This window comes from Hyaena hyaena, unplaced genomic scaffold, assembly GCF_003009895.1.
Source record: "Hyaena hyaena isolate Hyena2069 unplaced genomic scaffold, ASM300989v1 scaffold_1351, whole genome shotgun sequence".
NCBI lineage: Eukaryota > Metazoa > Chordata > Mammalia > Carnivora > Hyaenidae > Hyaena > Hyaena hyaena.
In genome coordinates this window covers 87,501-110,356 of record NW_024081979.1, presented here as the reverse complement: position 1 = coordinate 110,356, position 22,856 = coordinate 87,501, and the positions used below count along the sequence as shown (strand labels likewise).

Here is a 22,856-nt window from a genome sequence, read left to right as displayed (position 1 = left end):
AATAAGGTCAGGACTCGCTCTGGAGTCTGGGAGAGGCTGAGGAGCCCAGGACTGCCCTTGACGCTGAGGCTCTGCCCCGGTGCACCACTAGACCCTGTCTCCCGGGCCAAGGCGTCCAAGACCCCCGGCCACACGTGTCCCAGAGCCCGGACACAGGGGGAGAGGGGAGCCCAGGGGCCTTCCCGGAGGAGGAGGCTCGGGCCGGGCGGGCCGCGCGCATTCCTGAGCCCTGAGTCAGCGCGGCCGCCCCCTCCGGCCGGGCCCGCCCCCGGCGCGCACGCCCCTCGCTCCATGGCATTCCCGGGCGGGCGGGCCGGACAGGCGCGCGGGCGGGGACTCGGCGCGGGCGCCCTCCCGGCCGGCGGCGGCAGCCCCTCCCCGGAGCCCTCAGGACCCCCGAGGACCCCCGGCGCCGGCGGCGGCTGCGGTGAGTGAGCGCGCCGGGAGCGGGGCGCAGGGCTCCGCTGGCCGGGCGGGGTCCGGGGACCGCGTCCGCTGCCCCCCGGGGCCGGTCCTCCGCCAGCCGTGGCCGGAGCCGCCGGGAGCGGCCGGAGTCGGGCTGGCCGAGGCCTCCAGCTCTCGGTCCGGGTCCGGGGTCGGGCGAGTCCCCGCCCGGGTCGGCCGGACTTTCCTTCCCGGAGTTTCCCGACTCACCCGCGCAGGCGGCCCAGCCCGGGATTCCTAACCCGGCGCGTCGCAAAAATAGCCCATGGCCGGATTAGCGCGGCCCGACCGGGCCGGACAGCTCGGCTCCAGCCCCCGCCCGACAGCTGAGGGTCCTGGGGAGGGCTCGGAGTCTGGGGGTGTCCCCAGGCTCCTCCGAGCTGTACCCTCCCCCCCTGACATTTTCCTTCCCGGCCGCCACCGGTGGGTGGTGCTCCGAGTCGAAACTCCAGCTCCGAGGGTGGGACTCCTCGGAATCATCCCTGTCCCAGCCGTCGTCACCGTGGATGGGAATAATATCACCAATAATAGCAGTAGCTGGGGAGGTGGGGGCGGGGGACTGACCCCGCTTCCCGTTTCACAACCTTTGCCTTCCTAATCGTAAACACTGGAACTGCAGGGTCCTGGGATCTACACCCAAAGACACCCCCTATCTTGCGCTTCGGGACCAAGTGGAGCAGGGGAGGGGGAGGGGGAGGGGGCGGGGGCGTGCCTAGGGGCTGGCCTGCCATTGGCGGGGAAGATGGCTGGACCCCCGGCGCTCAGGGCACCGGGGAAGGGCCTGGCCGGCTGCTCTGCTGGGGGCTAGTGTGGGGGCTGCGTGGGGAACGGCTGGGGGATCCCACAGTCATGCCTGCCCGAGGCCCAGCTGGTTCCTGAGCAGAGTTCCTTCTGTGCCGCCGGTTGCCTGTCTCTGGGAGCCTGGGTCTGGAGGCCCTAGCCTTGTGCCGGGAACCCCCTCCCCAACCTTGGGACTTCCTGGCTGAGAAGATTCAAGGATGAAACTAGCTTTTCAGGTTTGGCCCAGCTAGATGCTGGATTCTCCCCCCTCCCCCTCCCAGAGCCAGTCCGAGCCCCCTAGAGAGCCCGGGAGATCAGGAGGAAGGCGAGGAACCCAGCTCCAGACTGGGGTCCAAGAGGCCCCTAAGGCTGCACCCCCTGCCACCAGGGGTCATTCTGGGCAAGCTGGGTCCTTTTCCCTGAGAATCGGGCAGAGGCTAGTAGGTGGGCACAGGAGTTGATTGGCCCCAAATGGAAGGTTCCAGGCCCCAGGCCCCTTTCCACCTCTTCCAAGCAGCCAACCAGCCTCCCACGGTGCAGACAGGCCGACTGAGGGCAGCAGAGCTGGAGCATCACTGTGACCAACGTTCCTCATCCAGCATTTAGTGGCCAAGTCCCTACCCTTGGGGGGCACATCCTTTGTTCAGAGGGGATCACCTAGTTCTCCCCTGCCTTTTAGGGCCTTCCCTCAGGGTCTTCTCAGCTCCCAGCTACTGCTCAGGGCACACCCTGCTGCTCCTCTGTCTGGATGAGACGCTCCCCTCGCCATCCCCAGTCCCCCCACCCTGGTGTCTGTGACAGGATCCACTTTCTGCCTAAGGATCATATTCCTTGGCTTCTGCCTGGTTTCTGGGTTGGATGTGTTGGAATGGAGATGCTCCGGGTGAAGTTGGGGGCCCAAATGGGCTTGGCAGCCCTCCACAGCCTGAGGGACCCAGATGGTCTGTTCCTACCCCTGGGGGGCTTTGGCCAGGGCCAGCTAGGCAGGCACACAGGTCTCTTGCACCCCAGCACCTGGGCAGCCATTGCTCAGGGCTTTGAACTCCCTTGGAGGCTCAGTGATCTCAGGTGGTGACTGACTCTTTGAGCCTCAGTCTTCTTATCTGTAGGATGAATGCAGAGGACCCTTCCCACAGGTTGTGATAGGTCAGCAGGGTGAGTCAGAGCTAGGTTTCAGGCAGGTGTGCCAGGCTTCTGGCGACAAGCCATTTCTGCTCTTTTAACAGACTTTGGGACTTGGTTTCCCCTCCTGAGGCTTCTCTAGTACCAGCCAGCAGTTGGCCCATCCTGGGAGGAGGTCACTCAGCAGAGGGTGTCAGGGCACCAGGAAACACCTGTGTGTCTGGGGGAATTTCTGGGGGCTCTCATCCGTGGCCAGGCCACTCATCTGCCCTAGAGCCAGGCGTGTTGGTAGGATGTGGGCCTTTCCTCTCTGCACTTTGAGGGGCGCTTTCACCTAAGGCTCCGCTAGAATCCTCTACAGCTCCATCTGTTCCCTTGTTGCCTTGCTGGCTGACTGTGTGGCACAGACCTTCAACCTCTTTGAGCCTTGGGGCTCCCCAGCCCGGGCTGTATCCACCCTGTCATGCCCTTGTCAGAGCCGGTGGGGTCAGGGGCTTTGACTCTGGTTTCCATATGTGCCTGTTGAACCCTTGGGCAGCACTCCTCCCCAGCGCTGGTGCTCCCTGCGCACCACCCTCCCTGGCTAGGTCCTGGAGTGTAATTACTGCTGGGGATTCCGGTCCCCTCGGGGCTTCCTGTTCCGTTATTGGCCCTCCACGTACATGTCTGGGGTGACATCTATCTGGCGATGGGTGACGAGGGGAAGTAGGGATTGATGTATCCTCCTGGGAATGGGCAGAGGGCACCGTGCAGGCCATTAGCTAGGTCTCCAGCCTGCCTGGTGACTCTCCGGCCTTGTTTCCTCCACAGAAAAGTGAGATCTGGGAGGGTTGAGGAGGGGTGCAGGCCTGGCCTTTACCGTTCTTAGCATTGTGCCATATATACATGAGACAGAGAGGCACAGAGAGGCCAGGTGACTTCTGCTTTGCCACACAGTAAGTAGCCTGTGTAAAGGACTGGATTCTGGGATGGATGCTGGAGAGCTGGGGATCCCTGTTCCCAAGGGATCTCTGGGGATGAGCATGAGATTAGGGGTATGCAGAAGACCTGGGATCAGGGATCAGGGCACCAGTGTGGAGGCTGGAGGATCTGGCCCCTCCTGGGATCATGCTCAGGTGAGCTGGGGACACGTCTGGGCAGGTGTCCTGGGGTGGGGCCCATTGCTCCAACTGACCTTGGCAGTGGGCGGCCCCCTGGGCAGGGTGGGGCCAGGGCTTGGCGGGTCTCGTCCCGGGGCTGGGCCATCTGGGCCATCCCCTTGGCCTCCAGCCGCCCCTCCTGGCGTCGTCCTGCCACCTGGCAGAGCGGGCCTGAGCGGATTGGTGGCGGTCGCTCAGCCCTGAGGATCCAGCCTCACAGTGGCTGCGGCCACTGTCCAGGCCAGGGCAGGCCAGAACTGCCCCCCAGTCTCCTCCTGCCTCTTGGTTACACCTTACCAAGCCAGCCACCTCTGAAGGGTCTTATCCCCGGGTGTCCTCCCCACCCCGCCACGGCTTCTGTTCTGGTGGCACATGCTCTGGGGCCCTCCTGCTCCCCTTCCCCGCTCCGCCTCTGGCTGCCCTCGGAGCTCCCCAGAGCGGGCAGGCAGCTCCTCCTCCCACATGCATTTGCAGGGTCTTTTTCAGCCTGGGTGTTTTGTTCAGCATCTCAAGCACCTGTGTGCCCGGCACTGCTGTGGCCCCTGACTTTCAGATGCAAAAATTGACACTTGCAGAGGGTTGCAGGCGGTGAAGGTGAGAGGGGTCTGCCCAGCGTCTCAGGCCAGGCTCTCCCCGCAGGCCTCCCTCCATGGGCTTCCTGGCCCCTCCTGTACCTGTGCACCGTGCCAGCCTGAAGGGTCCCCACTCACCCCCAGAGCAGAAACCTGCTTCAGGAGGACCTGGCCCCGGCTCCCTGCCCAGCCCTCTGCCGTGAGGCCGCACCTACTCTCACCCCTCCCCCTCCACGTACAGCAGCCCTAGAGGTAACTTCAAAAAAAAAAAGTCTCTCTCCTACTGTCTCTTAAATAAATAACTAAATAAGTACCTAAAGCAGCAGCCCCGGTGGCCCTGGGACCCTGCGGGGCTCTCGTGCCTCAGCGCCATCTCGGGCCCTGCGTGTGTCCTGTGCTGCCCAGAGTGCTGGGCCTTAGCACCTGATGTGGCCTGCTGATTCGTGTCCCCTTGCTGGGCTGGGTCCCCATACTTAGCATTTGATAAGCTGTTGTCAGCACTTTCTACTCCACTTCTAGATGCCCATTTGGGGGTGTCCTGATGGGGCTGGGCCAGGGGTGAGCAGTCTTGATTGTCGCCAGAGTGACTCAGATGATGTGTGACCCCGAGCAATCAGGCCCTCCCTGGGCTGCGGTTTCTTCCTGCACTGAAGGGGTCGGCAGAGCAGAGATGCTGTTGGGATTCCCCCCCGAGGGACTGTCTGGGAACAAGAGCCCACTGTGTGCCTGGGGGAGGCCTGGACACAGAACCACTGTGTCCTTTGAGTGGGCACTGTGCCCCTCCCCAGCCCAGACTCTTTGTCCTCTGGGCCTGCCCCTCCTCCACACCCCTGGGGCCCACTGTGGAGCACCCCCGCCTTGTGAATCCCACCCACTTGAGGCCCAGATGGGGAACTATGCACAGAGGGGTGGGGCAGGCCAGGAACCCACAGCACTGGGGGCAGGCTGGGGTCCTGGAACCCTGTGGGTTACAGAGCACCCTCCAGGTTCTGCCGAAAACACAGGAGGGATTTGTGCGGAGGTGAGGGACACTGGGAGATCTGGGCATACAGTCAGGGATCTGGTACCTCCTTCGTGAGCTTAACGGCTGCTGTGTTCCTGGGGCCGGGTGGCCAGGCCAGCAGGGTCTGGGGAATGTCAGATTGCCCGTGTACCTTACTACCCTTTTCCCACTTCTTTGCCTGTGCTATCCCTGCCCTGACCCGGTCTTGTGGTCAGCTCCTCCTCCCAGAACGCAATTGAAGGGTCTTTTTCAGGAGCCCCTCATCCTTCCAGATCACAAGGATGGGTCCCTGCCAGTCCATGCTCAGAGGGACCAGTGTTTACTGAGCCGTGGCTCTGGAGCAGGCCTGTCTTGGCACTGTGGACACAGTGGTGACGGCAGCGTACACATGGGTGAACTCCCAAGCCGTGCCAGGGGAATCCAGGGCTGGGAGCACCTTTCGGGGGTGGGCCTAGCCTGTCTAAGGCGGTGGGTCCTTGAACATGAGGGGGTTTGGGCAGAATGCGTGTGCAAGGGTGGGGCGTGACGATAGTCCTGAGATGGGAGCCCGCTGCGTGTGAGGAGAGGCCACAGGGCCAGTGGGAGCTGGGAGGGTCACGGATGTGTGTGGTGGGGTAAGCCCGCCAGCTCGTCGAGGTTCCTTCTGCTCCTAAGCGGAGAACCAGCTGATAGCACCCGGAGGCGCTGGCAGTGTGCATAGGGAGGCTCCTCGAGACGCCTGTGGATTCCCAGGGGTTGATCCAGGGCCAGAAGGGTCTGTGAGCAGTACCAGGGTTACCCCTGTTTTGTGGAGGGGCAGGAGGGGCAGTGCTCAGCGACCCATGCCCTTCCTGGTCTGGGTAGGGATGTGAACACCACCCTTCGGCTTTCCCAGGTCAGCATACAGCTGGGAGTTACTCTGAACAGAGTTCCTGCCTTCCCTGCTCTGTGGGAGTCCAGTGGGAGCTGTGGGTACCGTCCTGGGGCTGCCTGTAGTTACGCTCTCTGAATATGTGACCTCAGGACTGAATATGTGACCTCGGGCAAGGCAAGCCCCGTTCCCTTTGCCTCAGTCTTCCTGTTTGTAAAGCATGGGCGGGGCTTTCTCTCTGTCTCCTTCAGGGGATTGCAAGGGAGGCTATTTTGAGAGGCGTTCATGGGTGGCTTCCCAAACCCAAATTTCAGAGTCTGTTTGGGTCCGAAGCCCTTTGATGTCCCCAAGGGATTTTGGAGTCTCTGCCCCTCTGAGTATTGCTTAGCCACTCGCCTGCCATCCACGCCGCCCAGTGTGCTTGGGCAACCGTTCCAACCTTGGATTTCCTGCCTCCAGACACCTTGTCGTCCTGTGGGGAGGCACAACCAGATCTGCCCTGAAGGTGACCTTTTGTAAGGGGGGAATAGAGTGCCCAAGAGGCCATGGCACATGGTCGTTGCCTCACTGTCACCCGGCCAGGCGGCGGGTGACAAATCAAACCTGGCCTCTGCTCTGGGTCCTCTCTGCTCTGCTTGGGCCCTTGCGCTGTGCCAGGGTCTCAGATGCTGAGGGAGGTGCCCGGCACGGCTGTGCATCTGTTTTCTTGGGCGCGTGGCGCCCCCTGGTGATCACAGCAGCATCCGCATGTTGGTGGTTTTCAGTAGGTCCCCTGCAGGTGGGAGCTTCCGTGTGGCCGCCTGCAAGCCATGTGGCTGTACCTCTTTGAGATGGCGGGATCACACACCCCTATTGTGGGTGCAGTGGGCCCTTTGTCTTTGGAGCAGATGGGAAGGACGTGAGGTATGGGTCAGATACACGTGAGATGTGCACTGCATACCGACTGGGGCAGGACCCTCAGCCCGGCTGTTCCCCGTGTGAGGAGCAACCTGGCTTCCCAACCACTGGCCACGTTCACCTCATCACAACCTTCATGCCTTTGCTAGATGTCACCTCACAGGGAGGCACAGGTGCCCCGGCCATTGGAATGTGCTGTCTTTCCTATCATACTTCTCATATTTTAACGCATTGTATCTACATATAGCTTTATTGTTTGCCTGGACTGGAAGCTCCAGGAAGTCCGATGTTTTGTCCCTGTTTGTTTCCTTTCCCCACCAATGTGTCCTCAAGCACCTAAGAGAGACTCATAGTAGATGCTCAAATATCTGAATTTGTGTCTTTTGACACAAATGAATTTATATTGCCTGAGGACTCAGTTCAGTGCCTGCAACGTCTCTAGGGACGAATGAAGCAGGCACTCAGCAGATTAGTGCTGAGCACACAGTAGGTCAGTAGGTCTTCAGCCTCAAGGCCCGGGAACACCCCTGGGCCTGGTGAACCCTTAGAGTTCTGTCAGCACTGTTACCGAGTGTCGCCCGCCCCGCCCCCCAGGCCTGCCTTGTCCCCCCCTGGAACCATGAGCGAGGCCCGCAGGGACAGCACGAGCAGCCTGCAGCGCAAGAAGCCACCCTGGCTGAAGCTGGACATACCAGTGGTGGCGCCCCCCGTGGCAGAGGAGCCGAGCTTCGTACAGGTAGGTGCTGGCCAGTGGGGGCTGTGGGCGTGCCCCCTCCAGCCTCCTCACCGTGACCCCCTCGTCCAGCCCCTGAGACGCCAGGCTTTCTTGCGGAGCGTGAGCATGCCGGCTGAGGCAGCCCGGGTCCCCTCGCCCCATCATGAGGCCCGGCGGCCGGTGCTGCAGCGCCAGACGTCCATCACGCAGACCATCCGCAGGTACTGTGCTGCCTCGGCTGTCCCGCCGCGGGGGGGGCTGGGGAACAGGGGGACAAGGCAGTCACACCGGGTCCCCTCTGGATACTAGGCCTGGGAGTGGAGCAAGGGGCCTTCCTGTCTTGGCCTTCTCCTCAGTGCTGTTCCTCGTGTCACCTTGTCCTCCTCCCGCTCTGGGGACCAACTGCTCTCACCTCCTACCTTCTCTGCTCCCCTCCAGCACTCACTCTCTCCTTCTCTGTCTCCCCTCTCCCGATGCTCTGGCCCCTGAACAGCCGGCAGGTACGCTTTGGGCGTGTCCACACTCTGCCCCTCTTGGGGCCCCCCGGTGCCCGCAGGGCCCTCCCGCAGCGCCGGTCTCTCTCTCGGTCCCTGCTCAGGTACCTGGCGCAGGGCATGAGTGTGTTGACGTTAGCTGGCGTGTGCATGGCTGTTGCCGGTGCAGTTGCTGTCCCCTGGGGGTCCTAACAGCAGGTGCCGGTAGCGTTTTCCTTGCATGTCCGAGAACTGTGGGCATCTCTCCTGGGCTTGCAGTGTGTATTGCCTGAATTCTCTGGTGTCCAAGGTCCGGCTGCTGCCCGGGGCCAAGCTCTCTGGCTGAGGGCTGAGCTCTGAGTGCCATCTGTGGACTCATTGTCTCCCACGAACCACCCCCCCTCCCCATGATGGGTGGAGGATCTGTGTAAAATACTCACTTGGGCAAGGCCTGCCATCTGTAGTGGGAATTTGGAGTTGGCTCATTGTTTAGGGGTTGATGGCCAGGGCTGGAACCCGCTCATCCCCTCGATTAGACCCAGCCCACCTGGACCCCAGACCCTAGAGTGGCTGGAGGCTTGGGTGGGGGCGTGCTGCATGCGAGGAGGGCCTCTGAGGCCCCTGCTGAGGGTGGCGGAAGATCCGGCTTTACCCTGCTGAGACCTTCCCGTGACAGGGGCACAGCGGACTGGTTCGGAGTGAGCAAGGACAGCGACAGCACCCAGAAATGGCAGCGGAAGAGCATCCGCCACTGCAGCCAGCGCTATGGGAGGCTGAAGCCGCAGGCCATCCGGGAGCTAGACCTGCCTAGTCAGGACAACGTGTCTCTGGCCAGCACTGAGACGCCCCCGCCGCTGTATGTGGGGCCGTGCCAGCTGGGCATGCAGAGGGTATGCCCACCTTCTGCCTTCTACAGGCTTCGCACTCTGTTCCCTGGGCTGGGCCTGGGGACACAGCCAGCCTGAGCAGAGCTCATGGTGTGGGACGGTTGTCAGATGGTCCCAGAAAGGGCCCCCGAGGTACTCTGGGAAGGGGGGTCGGGGGTAAGGGACAACGTCCTGGGGTTGTACCATGGGCCAGTCTCTAGAGTATCGCAGGATGAACAGCTGAGGATGGGGACCTCTCTGGGCACCCACCCAGCCATCCAGGGACGCACTGGGGAGTGCGAAGACCGGTAGCTGTGTTCTCCGCACTGGGGTATAGGGTGGAAAAGGAGCCCCCCGGAGCAGTGACCCAGTCCCTGACTCTTACATCTCCGTCCCTCTGCCAGATCATAGATCCCCTGGCCCGGGGCCGGGCCTTCCGAGTGGCAGATGACACGGCCGACGGCCTGAGTGCCCCCCACACACCTGTCACGCCTGGCGCCGCTTCCCTCTGCTCCTTCTCCAGCTCCCGCTCGGGCTTCAACCGGCTCCCGCGGCGACGCAAGCGTGAATCGGTGGCCAAGATGAGCTTCCGGGCAGCAGCAGCCCTGGTGAAGGTGGGTGCAGGGACTGCGGTGGGACGGGAACTAGGCCGGCCACCACGCCGCGTGCTCACCTCCTCGCTGGTAGGGCCGCTCTGTTAGGGATGGCACACTGCGCCGGGTGCAGCGCCGAAGCTTCACTCCTGCCAGCTTCCTGGAAGAGGATACAGCTGACTTCCCTGACGAGTTGGACACATCATTCTTTGCCCGGGTAAGAGCATGGGGGCATCGCCTGAGGCCCCTCCGCCTACGTGTCCCACCCTGACCACCGTGTGTATTTGCTCAGGAAGGAGTCCTCCACGAAGAGCTGTCCACGTACCCAGACGAGGTGTTCGAGTCCCCTTCGGAGGCAGCACTCAAGGACTGGGAGAAAGCTGCAGAGCAGGCGGACCTAACGGGTGGGGCCCTGGACCGCAGTGAGCTTGAGCGGAGCCACTTGATGTTGTGAGTGCTGCCGGCCAGTTAGGAGGGGTGAGGTCGGGAGCGTCTGGGCCTGGAGGGCCGCGATAAGCAGTCATCTCCGGGACTGTGGGCCCAGCCCGGTCACTGTGGCTGTGGGACCCAGGGCTGGGCACCATCCAAGTCTGGCTGCCCACCTGTGGGACAGGAACGTGATCCCAGAGTCCACAGGCTGGACAGAATCTAGCAGGGAGATGGAGGATGCGATTAATACTTGTAGATCATCCAGGGACCTCACAGAGGGCAGGTTCCACCTCTGCCGTCCCCAGGGGGGCTCGGGATTGCTCTTTTGCTGGTAAGGAGGAGGCTGATGCCGAAGGGCTGCACGGAGCCTTCACTGGTAGACGGGCGCCAGACACAGAGCAAAGGTCACCCTGGTCCTGCTGGGAGGGATTGGAGCGGGTTGGGAGTCTAGGGCGGGAGGTGACCTCGCCCCTTCCCCCAGGCCCCTAGAACGAGGCTGGAGGAAGCAGAAGGAGGGCGGCGCCGTGGCCCCACAGCCCAAGGTACGGCTGCGGCAGGAGGTAGTGAGCACGGCAGGGCAGCGGCGGGGCCAGCGCATCGCGATGCCCGTGCGCAAGTTCTTTGCCAGGGAGAAGCGGCCGTACGGGCTGGGCATGGTAGGCCGGCTGACCAACCGCACGTACCGCAAGCGAATCGACAGTTATGTCAAGCGCCAGATTGAGGACATGGATGACCACAGGTAGGCATGGGGTGGGAGTGTGGGTGGGATGCAGCTTCCCGCAGGCAAGGCTCCAGGTTGGGGGCGGGTTCTCGGGTTGGGGATGCTGCCTCCGCTGACGCTCTGCCTTGCAGGCCGTTCTTCACCTACTGGCTCACCTTCGTGCACTCACTCGTCACCATTCTAGCCGTGTGCATCTACGGCATCGCGCCTGTGGGCTTCTCTCAGCACGAGACCGTGGACTCGGTGAGCCCAGGCGCCCTGCCCAGCCCAGCCCCTTGGAGTCTGGGCTCTGGACTCCCTCCTGCCTCTCTCTGGAAGGCGGTGGCTGGAGTGGGTTGTGTCTGATCTCTCTCCCCAACCTTCCAGGTACTGCGCAACCGCGGGGTCTATGAGAATGTCAAGTATGTGCAGCAGGAGAACTTCTGGATCGGGCCCAGCTCGGTGAGGGCAGGGCCTTGTGGGTGCCGGAGGGTGGGAGCCCTGGGCTGGCAGGGGGCCGGATTCTGCAGCTGCACATCCGCTCGTCCGCAGGAGGCTCTCATTCACCTGGGTGCCAAGTTCTCGCCCTGCATGCGCCAGGACCCGCAGGTGCACAGCTTCATCCGCGCAGCCCGCGAGCGTGAGAAGCACTCGGCCTGCTGCGTGCGCAATGACCGCTCGGGCTGCGTGCAGACGTCCGAGGAGGAGTGCTCGGTTTGTGCCCCCCCACCACGTGTTTGTGGTCACTTTGGAACTTCAGATGGAGCCGGTCGAGTCATCCCTACCCTACTTCCGGGCATATTATGGCTCCGTGCAAGGGCCCTCCGCTCACATTTATTCCTTTTATCCCTTGCTTCCTCCATTTCCTGCTCCTCCTGTCAGAAGACAGGTGTAGGGAGTCTTTGATTTGGGTGGTTGGACCTGTTTTTGTGCATGTGTCTTAAGTTTACACACGTGGTGTTGCCTTATTCTTTTCCACTAAACAAGAAAAAACCAAACAACAAGATTCATCCAAGTGTTTGCTACATCAACTTTTTTTAAGAAACTTTTTAAAATTTTTTAAATGTCTTATTTATTTCTGAGAGAGAGACAGAGAGACAGCGTGAGCAGGGGAGGGTCAGGGAGAGAGGGAGACACAGAATCTGAAGCAGCTCCAGGCTCTGAGCTGTCAGCACAGAGCCCGACGTGGGGCTCGAACCCGCAAACCGTGAGATCATGACCTGAGCCGAAGTCGGAGGCTTAACCGACTGAGCCACCCAGGTGCCCCTAAGAAACGTTTTTTTTAATGTTTATTTTTGAGAGAGACAGACAGACCATGTTGGGGGAGGGGCACAGAGGGAGGGAGACACAGAATCTGAAGCAGGCTCCAGGCTGTGAGCTGTCAGCACAGCGCCTGATGTGGGGCTCAAACTCACGGACCTCAAGATTATGCATGACCGGAGCTGAAATTAGATGCTTAACCGACTGAGCCACCCAGGCGTCCCCTTTATGACGTCATCTTATGTGGAGGTGCTATAGGTTACACCAGCTCCGATGTGGACACTGGTTGTTGAGCTCCCAACATGCCTGCATGTTAGTGGAGTGTAATTTCATTGAAATTGGGTTGTGGGTCAGTGTGAGGGCCTCACTGACTTTGCTTTTGATTCCTGCCTCCTGGAGATTATATTGGCTGAGGGTGGGCTCTGACCACGGGCTGACCCCGTGTCCTCCCATAGTCCACGCTGGCAGTGTGGGTGAAGTGGCCCTTCCACCCCAGTGCCCCAGACCTTGCCGGCCACAAGAGGCAGTTTGGCTCTGTCTGCCATCAGGACCCCAGGTCAGTACTGCCAGCCCCTCCCTTCCCTCCTTTGCCTATGGCTCCGCGGGGCGTGGGGGGAGAGGGTACAGCTGCACCATGTGTCAAGTCAGACGGGAGGGCGTGGATCCCAAGGGCAAAAAGCAGCGTCTGACTACATCCTGGGCTCATGCAGGGTGTGTGATGAGCCCTCCTCCGAGGACCCCCACGAGTGGCCAGATGACATCACCAAGTGGCCGGTGAGCCAGGGTGGAGGGGTTGTTTGTGGGTCACCCTGTTTGGTGGGGGAGGAGTGCACGCTCCCCCATTGGTGATATGACTACTCCAGCCTGACAGATGGCCCGTCTGAGTCTCGGGGTGTGGTAGCCTGCTTGACATCCAGGGAGGCTGTTTTCCTTAGGGGCCTGTCCATCTTGGTCCCAATCTCCAAGCATGGTTGTGGGCCCCAGGGTTGGGGGAGGGCCTCCACCCAACTCACCGCCCCCCCCCCCCGACCTTGGGACCCAGATCTGCACCAAAAACAGTGCCGGAAACCACACCAACCACCCGCACATGGACTGTGTCATCACAGGCCGGCCCTGCTGCATCGGCACGAAGGGCAGGTAGGTGAGCCTGTGCTGGTGCGTGTAGCCAGCCCCGGGTCAGACTCCCGGAGGCTGTGCCCTTCTCTCACCAAGTTCCAAAATAACCCAAGATCCCAAGGTACCTGGGGTGAGAAGGGGTCTGCCTGGACTTGGCCAGAGCCAACGGCAGTGGGCACACAGGGCTGAAGGCTGCACCCGGGTGGCATAGTCGGGTGCCTCTGCCCATGGGTCCCTCTACAAGCCCTTCCAATCCTGGCCTGACCTTTCAGGTGTGAGATTACCTCCCGGGAGTACTGTGACTTCATGAGGGGCTACTTCCACGAGGAGGCCACACTGTGCTCCCAGGTAGGCCTCCAGGGTGAGCGTCCCTCCCCTCTCCCCCCAGCCACAGGGGGTGCTGATGGGCCACTCTGCACAGGTGCACTGCATGGATGACGTGTGCGGGCTCCTGCCCTTTCTCAACCCTGAGGTGCCTGACCAGTTCTACCGCCTGTGGCTGTCTCTCTTCTTGCACGCTGGGCAAGTGATACCACTTGGGCCGAGAAGGGGTGGGCGGGGTGGCTGGTCCCAGGGACCCCAGGGGTGGCTAGAGATGGCGAAAGGGTGGTTTCCTGGCTGAGCACCCCCTCCCCCCACCCAGGATCCTGCACTGCCTGGTGTCAGTCTGCTTCCAGATGACTGTCCTGCGGGACCTAGAGAAGCTGGCAGGCTGGCACCGAATAGCCATCATCTACCTGCTGAGCGGTGTCACTGGTAACCTGGCCAGTGCCATTTTCCTGCCGTACCGGGCAGAGGTAAGGCCGTCATCTGGGGTTGGCACCCTCCCGTGTGCACCTGCTGCCCGTCACACACCGGGTCCAGACTGGGAGCATCTCCCTTTGGCTCCTTAATCTCAATATGCTCTGGGCCACGGGAGGCAGGCTGGGGCCACGGGGCTCTGGGTTGCGGTGGGTGTGTTCAGCGCCACCAGCTCACTGCCACCCACGCTGCCTCCAGGTGGGCCCAGCCGGCTCCCAGTTTGGCATCCTGGCCTGCCTGTTCGTGGAGCTCTTCCAGAGCTGGCAGGTCCTGGCCAGGCCCTGGCGGGCCTTCTTCAAGCTCTCGGCCGTGGTTCTCTTCCTCTTCACCTTCGGGCTGCTGCCCTGGATCGACAACTTTGCTCACATCTCAGGCTTCATCAGCGGCCTCTTCCTCTCCTTTGCCTTCCTGCCCTACATCAGCTTCGGCAAGTTTGACCTGTACCGCAAGCGCTGCCAGATCATCGTCTTTCAGGTGGTCTTCCTGGGCCTCCTGGCCGGCCTGGTGGTCCTCTTCTACTTCTACCCCGTGCGCTGCGAGTGGTGTGAGTTCCTCACCTGCATCCCCTTCACCGACAAGTTCTGTGAGAAGTACGAGCTGGATGCGCAGCTCCACTGAGTGGGCCGGGCACAGGGCCTGCCCCAAGGCTCACGGGCGCAGGCCTGGACTTTCAAGCCCCACGTGCCGTCCTGCCTGCTTCCTGAACGCTGACCTCTCGTGCCTGGCTCGCCAGTGGTGAACCTCTTGTACTTCAGGGCATTTATTACACTAGTTCCCAAGATTACCTTCTAACTAGTCTCTTGACGACCACCTCACGTGGCCAATAAATGGACTGGGAGCGTTTTAGCTGCCACTAACTTACCGGAGCGGCCTTGTCTTTCTGGCTTCTGGCTGGGGGCTGTGGAGGGAGATCCTTCAGGCTGCTGACCACCTCGCTTCCCCTTCCCCAGGACAGGGAGCTAAGTGTCAGACACACCTCCCGACCAGATGCATGGGTGCCCATTGTCCCCCTTCCGTACAGTAACTGGCAGCTGACGACGAAAGAAGAACCTGTAGCTGTCGGGTCACCCTCCACCCGCCACTGAGAAGCACCGCTGACCCCAGCACCCCATACCTGGCCGGCAGCTCAAAGTTCAGCCCCAGGCTACCTCCCTTTCCAGAAGCCAAAGGGTGAAGGCGCTGCTAGAGGTGAACCCTGTGAGCTGAGGCTGGGGGCCCATCCATATACTCTTGATGCCAGGCCCTTGCTTCCCCAAAAGCACAAACAGAAAGCCAGCCATTCTGCCTTTATTTCCCCTTGCTGTAGAGATCACAGCCAAAGGGTCATACAGCCAGGGGAGTGGCCACAGGGCTCAGGTGAAACATCTTTGACCTTAGCGCTCACCTGCACGGTTCTGGGCCCTTGCTTCTCCTCCATGACTGGGCAGCACCAGTCCCTCCTGCCCCAAGTACTGTGGCTTTTTTAGTTTTCAAAGTAAAAAGCAAGCAGATGAATCCCATACACAGGGCCAGGCCCATCTGCCCCATGATTAGGGTGTTGTGGCCTAGGGCTTAGTTGCGTTCCGGAAGGGTGCAGGCAACCTCAACCCTCCTCTGTGAAAAGGGAACAGTTGTCTAAGGCTTCCTCCTTTGGCGGGGGGCGGGCAGGGAGCGTGGCCACTGGCACAGCTGTCCTTGTCTGGAGATTCATTTTTGCCTCAGCTTTTTGATGAAGGACACCTCATCCCGATTCCGGATGCCGTAACTGAGAAAGAAGGAGAGCTGCAGTGTGTGATCTGCAGGAGGTCTGTGACTCCTCACCTGAGGCTTGTAAGGGACCAAGAAAGGATGAATGGGGAGAGCACCATGTCCAGGAAGGTGAGGGAGTGCCAGCCAGCAGCCTTCCTCCCGCACACACGCGCTCACTGCCCTCCTGTGGCCGTGGGAAGCGCCACACTGCCACTAGTGAGCAGGGCTCATGCTGCGCCTGTGCCTCCCATTCCGGTAGGAAGGGCCCCCAGGAAGCTTCTTGCAGGAAGGAGTCAGCCCCGCCAGGGAGTGTCCTGGTCTTGCTTATTCCCCAGTAACCGACTTAAGACTCCTCCTATCCTGGGAAGGGGCCCCAGCCCTCTGGCAGCGCTTGGGGAACAAGAGGGCAACACACCCGATGCAGCTCAAGATGGGGTCTAAACTTACTCTCGAAGTTTCTTCCTGTCCTCTGTGAGCTTCTCTCCTGCAGAGATCAGGTAGTATGTCCTCCACACGTAGGACCTGCAAGATTCGGATGGGGACTCACATAAACCACACGCATGGTGAGCGGGCAGCTGGGATGCGGGGGCTGTGTGTGAGATGAGCTCAAGGCGCTCAGGCCTGGGGGCCCTAGGGCATGGCCTTGGCTTTTCCCATACCGTGTTTGCACTAGGCGTGAGGCAGCTCTAAGGAAACACTGCTCTCGAAGGGCTGCGTGGGGGTGGCTGGGAGCCAAACACACCTTATCACAAAACAGGCAGCAACAGCAAGACACAGACAGCGGTATCTGACCTAGTAGATATGGGGTGGGGCCACCGACAGCTGCAGCAGGTGTGACCAGGGAGGCCACTTCTGGATGCTGGAAATGCTGTCTAGGTGAGGTGAAGGGCGTGCAAGAGCAGCTGAGGCAAGACTCCCAGGCAAGGAGGCAGCCGCCACGTCTCAGCGCTCAGGGCAGGAGGCTCAGAAGTCGCTGGCACTTTGCAGCACACAGGCACCAGGTGCTCGTGCGGCCCCAGCCCTTCCTGCGACTCCACTTACCAGCTGATGTGCTGAATGCCCCCCTCGCGCTCCTGCCTGAGCTGCACGTATCTCTGAATGGCCTTCTTCAGGTCCAGGACTGTGGCATTCTGTACCACCACCACAGCTGCAACGCAAATGGAGAACAGCCACAGCGGTGAGCTACAGCCTCAGACGGCAGGAAAGGAACCCAGAAGCTCTGTCCAGACGGTTTTGGATGGAGATTCACGTCTGGGTAGGGTGGGCCTAAGGCTGCCCCAATATCCTTGGACATGGCCCTTGAGTTTCCCACTGTTGGCATCGTGTCTGTGCGAAAACTCAGACTGCATGGTCTGAAGGGAGAAGGGAGCACTTACGCATTATTTCTCCATCCATCTTGCACACTCGGACTGTCATCGCTTGGCCATATTCTAATGCTATTTGCGAATTGACCTCTTCTAAAGTAACCTACAAAAAGACCAAGGGTGGAAGTGGGAGCCCTGCCTCTCTTTACTATCCCAAACAACAACAAAAGAAAACAAACTGAGAGTGTCCAAAAAGCAGTACCACATTTTATGGAGGACAAGAAACTGAAAATTCGTTGTTTCTATGTTGGGGTTTCCCAGTTCCACCCACATATTTGTATTTAATGGGCAAAGCGACAGAAGCTCGGGAGAAAGAGGAGTATAGACCCAGGAGGATGGAGATCACAGCCGGGTTCTGGGGCGTGGAGGCACGGAAGACCGTGTCAGTGTGAGTCCAGTCTGAGCGCCCCCAAGCACCAGGATTCAGGCCAGGGCCCAGGACAATGTTGAGATGAGGCAAGTGTGCAAGATTTAACAAGACATCAAAAACACGGTAATGATAAAACACTGTAATACAACTAGAAAATAATACAAGTTAACTTTAACCCTCCAATATGAACAAAACAAGGATTTAACAGGACCCTGCTGAGCCACACTGAAAGATGATAAGTGAAAACCCAGCAACGCCGATCTTGTCTTTACGTAAAATTTACTGTTTCATCACAGACTTATTTACATGACCTTTGAGCTTTGAAAACAGTATATTAAAAGGTCATACATCCTGGCTAGTGTTTCTCTTGTTCTGTTTTGTTTTGAGCCCCTTTACATTCTGCGCGTCAGGTGAGAGCCTCGTCCCCCCCACCCCCAGGCTTAAGACCCTCGTTTGAGCCCAGAGGCGCCCTCCCCCAGCTCCCCATCAGGGCCTCCAGACGTCCGTCTGCGGGCGCCCCGGCGGGGAACGACCCTGGCGGCCCCCGGGCCGCGCGCACCTGGATCGGTAGGTCGCAGAGCAGCGGGTCCTGCACGACCATGGCGAGACCCTCCTGGAACACGTCCACGGCCTCGGAGTGCGGCAGCGCCTCCTCCTCGTCCTCATCATCCTCGGGCGTCTCGGGCGTCTCGGGCCGCACGGCCGCCTCCCCCTCCGCCCGCTCCAGGGCGCCCCTGGGTCCCCCGGGCCCGCCGGCACTACCAGCGAGCGTACGCGACGGAGGCGGGGCGCGCGGGGACAGCCGCCCATTCATGGGGCTCGCGAGGGGCGGGGCCTCCACGAGGACCAACGAGGGGCGCGAGGCGGCCTGCCGCAGTGCTCGCTGGGAACGCGAAGTCGGTGCTTCCATTGGTAGGCCGAGCGGCGGGGCGGCTTCCGGAACCAATGTGAGCTCGAGACGGACCTAGCGGCGGGGCCCAGCGGCCGCGGGGGTTGCCGGGAGCCTGAGGGGTCCGGTCGGCCGCCATGCTGCTCTTCTGCCCTGGTTGCGGGAACGGACTAATCGTGGAAGAGGGACAGCGCTGCCACCGCTTCGCCTGCAACACCTGCCCTTACGTGCACAACATCACCCGCAAGGTGGGGCCCAAAGGAGCCTCCCGCTTTTCCGCCACCAGCCCCGAGTCCGCCCTCTTGCGCCCGAGCTCTCCCAGCCACTTCCTGTCGGTTGCAGATCCTGTGTTTTCTACCTCGATCCGGCCGTTTGTCCCTCCCCAGTGCCGTCACCTTGGGCTCCGCCCAGTCGTCTCCCGGCGTTGCAGCCCGAACCTGGCCCTCGGGCTCCCGGCCCCCGCGCACGCTCCTTGCCCGTATTCTCGGCAGCTGCCCGAGTGATCCCGTCAGCGTCTAAGTCAGATCAAGGCCGTCCTGTGCTCAGAGACTCTTAGCATCCTGCGTACATTCGCGGAGCCGGGCAGGCTCTGACACCAACACCTCCCCGCGACCTTGCACATCTGAGGCGCGTCCTTATGTAGTCTTTGTCCCCAGCAACACCAGCCTCTTGGAGGAGCCCACTCGCGCACGTGGCGCTACTACCCGGGCTTTGCGCACCTGCCGTCTGCGCGGTTTACTTTTTCCCTAGATAACCACGCCACTCGTTGGTCGTGTGTTTCGTGATTGCTGCGTTTAAAGCCAGCCCCTCCTCCCATTTTGTCCACCTTCCCTGTTTAATTTGTATCCGTCGGACTCCTTCCAATATACTTTGTAATGTACAGACTTTGTTTATCACTACTAGGGACATAAAGTGTAAGGAGAGCAGTGAGTTTTCTATTTTGTTCCCTGTTATGCTCTAGTCTGAACTTGGAATGTAGCGGAATCGTGCACTCTATTATAACTTCTTACTTTGCCTTGATAATACCGTCTTTATTAGCACGCTTTTTCTTTTTAGAAGTAGAGCACTGCCTCTTAATGTTTGCATACTACTGTACCGCAGAGCTGTGTTGTGGGAGTTGAGGATCTGAAACTGGGAAGAGTGAACTCTTGGGTAACCCTGAAATTTCAAGGAAATGTGGTAAAACTTGGGAAGGAAGCCACATGTGACCTGCTTTGAAAGCTCTCTGGCTGGGCTCGCCAGTAAGGGGTACTCTTTGCCTTTAGTTGTGTTTCTCTCATCTTGGGTTACCTAGTATCCCACAAGTGTGGGGTCCCAGCTGTGCCATTTTCCTTCCTGTTGTGGTGTGGCTTCCAGTCCTTGCAGAGATTTTTTTTTTTCCCCTCACCAGTGAATCTTTCTCTTCTTTTTGGGAGGTATCCCAAACCTGGATCCTCTAAATCCCAATAGGAAGTCCTGCTCTATGAGAGTAGACACTTTGTTTTCTTTTAGTTTCCATCCCCCTAGTGTGGTGCTGAAGGAAGGAGGTCTGGGAAGACCCTTGAGGACAGGTCTGGTTTGCGGGCCCAGGTTTGTAATGTTCGCTTACCCGGAGCCTGAAGACCTGCTGTTGTTTGTTAGGTAACAAATCGGAAGTATCCAAAGCTGAAAGAAGTGGATGATGTGCTTGGTGGAGCGGCTGCCTGGGAGAATGTTGACTCTACCGCAGGTGAGAAGGAACCTTTTCTGTTATTGAGCTGTGGAGAGGAATGAGGCTGCTGACCGTGACACTTCCACATGTCCGAGTCAGTGATGTACTAGGAGGAAGCGAGCTTCTAAAAATAGAAAGTGTGTTAATGTTTTCCTTTAATAATTTGTTACTCAGACAATATAGGCACAGACCTAGATTCGAGTCTCAGAGTGACCTCTTCCTGTTTTATGACCTTGGTGGGCTCCCTTGACCTTTCTAGGCTATTCGATATTCACTGATGATGAGAGCATGAGGTGAATCCCTCCAATACACTCCATACGTGGTAGCTATGATGACAGCAACAACGACAGGAGTAATACAAGTCGGAGCTTAAGGAGAAAGAATCTGGTGTAGGTTTTTTAAAGTTAATGACAGAGAGCTTTAAAGTGTGTAAGTCTTGGGGCGCCTGGGTGGCTCAGTCGGTTGGGCGTCTGACTTTGGCTCAGGTCATGATCTCACGGTCCGTGATTTCGAGCCCCGCGTCGGGCTCTGTGCTGAGGAATAGCTCAGAGCCTGGAGCCTGTTTTGGATTCTGTGTCTCCCTCTCTCTCTGCCCCTCCCCTGCTCGCGCGTGCTCGCTCGCTCTCTCAAAAATAAACATTAAAAGAAAAAAGTAAAACGTTTAAGTCTTGTTTCATATCTGATAGACATGACCAAGGAAGGAAAGAGGAGCGCCCTGGACACACCTCTACTTAGTGGAGTAAGAGTCCCTGCTTAGTACCGTCTTTTTTTCCCCTATAGAAGAGCAGCCAAATTTGGCACGGTAAAAATAGCATTGGCAGAATTTGTCAAAAGAAAACGAATTATGTACCTATTGGTCGACATGGTGTTTGAGAGTGTTTGAAGGTGTTATGAAGAGTAGGGTCACTTTCTCAAAGTGAAATAACTTTGCCTTGAGACACTTTGCAAAGGTGTGGGATGTTCATAAGAATAGCCTGAGCAACTATTGCCAAAATGGATCCCTAAATTTCGTTCTTTTTTTTTTTCATATACTTGTTTTGAGAGAGAGAGTGAGAGCACGCGTGCATGAGTAGGGGAGGGACAGAGAGAGGAGGAGAGAGAGAATCCCAAGCAGGCTGTGTGTTGTCAGCACAGAGCTCATTACAGGCTTCTAACTCATGAACCCTGAGGTGACACCTGTGCTGAAATCAAGAGTCGTATACTCAACCAACTAAGCCACCCAGGTGCCCCTCGATCCCTAAATGTGAAGGAAAGTGGGTTCACCATACACTAGGGGCTCCTCTGGGGAGGTGAGAAGGCCTAGATGATGGAAATGCACTTAGAAGATTCTTCTGGGAGTGGACCTCATAGTGCACATGGTAGCCCTAAGTCACTTTTCATGTTACATTTCCAACCAGTCTTCAGCCAGATTAGAGAAGAAAATGGGACCCACGGAGGGGCGTGGGAGTGTTTTACAAGACCTAGGCATCCTCAGTTCCCTCATTGTGGGAGCACAGGGGAATGCTGCCACTAATTGTAGCCTCAGATCATGGTACGAGGTAGCCCAGGCAAGGGATCCCAGGTGAATGAGGTGGGGGGGAGGGTCTTTGCTGACTTTCTGTAACACCTACTTGGAACAGATGTGTTTTGCTCATAAATGTCATTTTTTAAAAACAATGTGGGTCACTTGTTTTTCTTGTTGCCAGAATCCTGCCCTAAATGCGAGCATCCCCGTGCCTATTTCATGCAGCTTCAGACCCGCTCTGCAGACGAGCCAATGACCACTTTCTACAAATGCTGCAACGCTCAGTGTGGACACCGCTGGAGGGACTAGGGCCAGGCTGGCCCAGCTGTGTCGGTGATCTGCTCACCTCGTTGCCCAGGGTAGAGGCCCAGTCAGGACTGTGCGCTGTGTGTCCTGAGCTTTTACTGGCTTGGCCGAAAGCTGACCCTGTTCGGGTAGCTGCCCGGGATGTCCGCAGATGAGCCCATTTCTCTCCAGGGAGAGTTTGTGTGTGGGGAAGGGAATCCCTAACCTAGTGTGCTCTTCTCTGGTCCTCACTTACCTCTTAAGTGAATTGGTTAATTGATATCCTCTGACCGTCAGTTCTCTGAGATATGTACCTTGTTTGCACATCTAAGAAAGTAAATTTCATAATTTAGTATATTAGCCGTCCCTAAGTACTTAACTATTGGTTGTAAACTTATCACAATCAATTTTGAGTATTTAATTAAAATGGAAAGTCTACTACTGCTCTTTCGGTGTTGTAAATGCCTTGAGAAGTAGACCTCAAACTAAACAAACAAGTGCTGCCGCACTTGGGGCTTTGCTGGTCACAGAATTGCTCATAACATGGAGTTTGACTTATCTTTTCTGTTCTTGTTTTCTGAGATTGCAATAGATGTATGAGATAGAATGTTTTTCTGTTTTCTTTCTTCATCTTTCCAGTTGCAAAAAAAGAAAGAAAAAAGGACACCTCAGACCAGATGGGGACAGGATGGCATTTTGTGGATGGATAAGTTTCTTTTCTTTCTCAGGACCTCAGACTTAATTATTTTTCCAAATCCCTTTCTTTTCTTTCTTTGTTTTAAATTTATTCATTTATCTTGAGAGGGAGAGAGAGCCCATGAACTGGGGAGGGGCAGAGAAAGCATCCCAAGTAGGGATTTTACACCCCATGAAATCATGACCTTGAGCCAAAATCAAGAGTTGGATGCTCAGCTGAGTCACCCAGACACCCCTTCCAAATCTCTTAACAATGAAGTCTCACTTGTGAAATCCTGGGCTGTAAATTTATGCCTGTAATACAGATTGTACTTTTTTTGAGACTTGGTGTCTTTCCCAGAAACGATTAATCTTTAAGTTTGACACAGTGGTTTCCTTTTCGCCGTAACACGTAGGCCGGGTCCTGAGCCCGTTGTCTCTGACTGGTTAGATTCCAAAAAAGCTTGTTCTGGTTGTACTGATGTGATTTCATAACGTGGGTGGTACCTTTAGTATCTTCCGTGTATGCTGTTTGTTTTATTCCCTCGGATCTTCTGTGTTTGCCGTTGGCTCAGTGGTGCAGATCGTGTG

General features: G+C 58.3%; 3 protein-coding genes across 12 annotated transcripts; 2 read left to right on the top strand and 1 right to left on the bottom strand.

The window, feature by feature from the left end:
- The first annotated feature begins 323 nt into the window (after positions 1-323).
- Positions 324-14,626, top strand: RHBDF1 (rhomboid 5 homolog 1). 10 transcript variants are annotated; one of them, XM_039223389.1, is made up of 20 exons: positions 324-427; positions 4,125-4,309; positions 5,276-6,087; positions 7,402-7,743; positions 8,016-8,120; positions 8,672-8,885; positions 9,266-9,475; positions 9,549-9,671; positions 9,747-9,904; positions 10,365-10,622; positions 10,736-10,847; positions 10,971-11,045; positions 11,136-11,297; positions 12,299-12,399; positions 12,554-12,617; positions 12,886-12,980; positions 13,232-13,307; positions 13,381-13,481; positions 13,603-13,756; positions 13,959-14,626. In XM_039223389.1, exons 4-20 carry the CDS (start codon positions 7,427-7,429, stop codon positions 14,376-14,378), a joined length of 2,745 nt encoding a protein of 914 aa, XP_039079320.1. In that variant the 5' UTR covers positions 324-427; positions 4,125-4,309; positions 5,276-6,087; positions 7,402-7,426; the 3' UTR covers positions 14,379-14,626. The 10 variants fall into 10 exon arrangements, with proteins under 10 accessions (XP_039079320.1, XP_039079324.1, XP_039079325.1 ...); XM_039223393.1 differs by lacking the exon at positions 4,125-4,309 and having other exon boundaries at positions 5,935-6,087; XM_039223394.1 differs by lacking the exon at positions 5,276-6,087.
- A 405-nt stretch (positions 14,627-15,031) lies between these two features.
- On the bottom strand, positions 15,032-18,162 carry SNRNP25 (small nuclear ribonucleoprotein U11/U12 subunit 25). The gene is made up of 5 exons (XM_039223406.1): positions 17,782-18,162; positions 16,865-16,955; positions 16,530-16,635; positions 15,936-16,010; positions 15,032-15,504 (listed from the first exon to the last, which is right to left on the bottom strand). Exons 1-5 carry the CDS (start codon positions 18,130-18,132, stop codon positions 15,447-15,449), a joined length of 681 nt encoding a protein of 226 aa, XP_039079337.1. The 5' UTR covers positions 18,133-18,162; the 3' UTR covers positions 15,032-15,446.
- Positions 18,163-18,167: 5 nt separating this feature from the next.
- On the top strand, positions 18,168-22,033 carry POLR3K (RNA polymerase III subunit K). Its single transcript, XM_039223407.1, has 3 exons — positions 18,168-18,359; positions 19,732-19,819; positions 21,487-22,033. Exons 1-3 carry the CDS (start codon positions 18,249-18,251, stop codon positions 21,612-21,614), a joined length of 327 nt encoding a protein of 108 aa, XP_039079338.1. The 5' UTR covers positions 18,168-18,248; the 3' UTR covers positions 21,615-22,033.
- Positions 22,034-22,856: the final 823 nt, after the last annotated feature.

Bases quoted from the DNA above. Each gene is read 5' to 3' on its own strand.
- RHBDF1 (XM_039223392.1), top strand. From the start codon at position 7,427: ATGAGCGAGGCCCGCAGGGACAGCACGAGCAGCCTGCAGCGCAAGAAG. The intron at 9,905-10,364 runs GTGAGTGCTGCC...CCCTTCCCCCAG, and splicing joins GAGCGGAGCCACTTGATGTT to GCCCCTAGAACGAGGCTGGA. The intron at 10,848-10,970 runs GTGAGCCCAGGC...CCAACCTTCCAG, and splicing joins AGCACGAGACCGTGGACTCG to GTACTGCGCAACCGCGGGGT.
- POLR3K (XM_039223407.1), top strand. From the start codon at position 18,249: ATGCTGCTCTTCTGCCCTGGTTGCGGGAACGGACTAATCGTGGAAGAG. The intron at 18,360-19,731 runs GTGGGGCCCAAA...GTTGTTTGTTAG, and splicing joins TGCACAACATCACCCGCAAG to GTAACAAATCGGAAGTATCC. The intron at 19,820-21,486 runs GTGAGAAGGAAC...TCTTGTTGCCAG, and splicing joins GAATGTTGACTCTACCGCAG to AATCCTGCCCTAAATGCGAG.
- SNRNP25 (XM_039223406.1), bottom strand. From the start codon at position 18,132: ATGGAAGCACCGACTTCGCGTTCCCAGCGAGCACTGCGGCAGGCCGCC. The intron at 16,956-17,781 runs GTGCGCGCGGCC...GTCTTTTTGTAG, and splicing joins TCTGCGACCTACCGATCCAG to GTTACTTTAGAAGAGGTCAA. The intron at 16,011-16,529 runs GTAAGTGGAGTC...CGAATCTTGCAG, and splicing joins GGCATTCAGCACATCAGCTG to GTCCTACGTGTGGAGGACAT.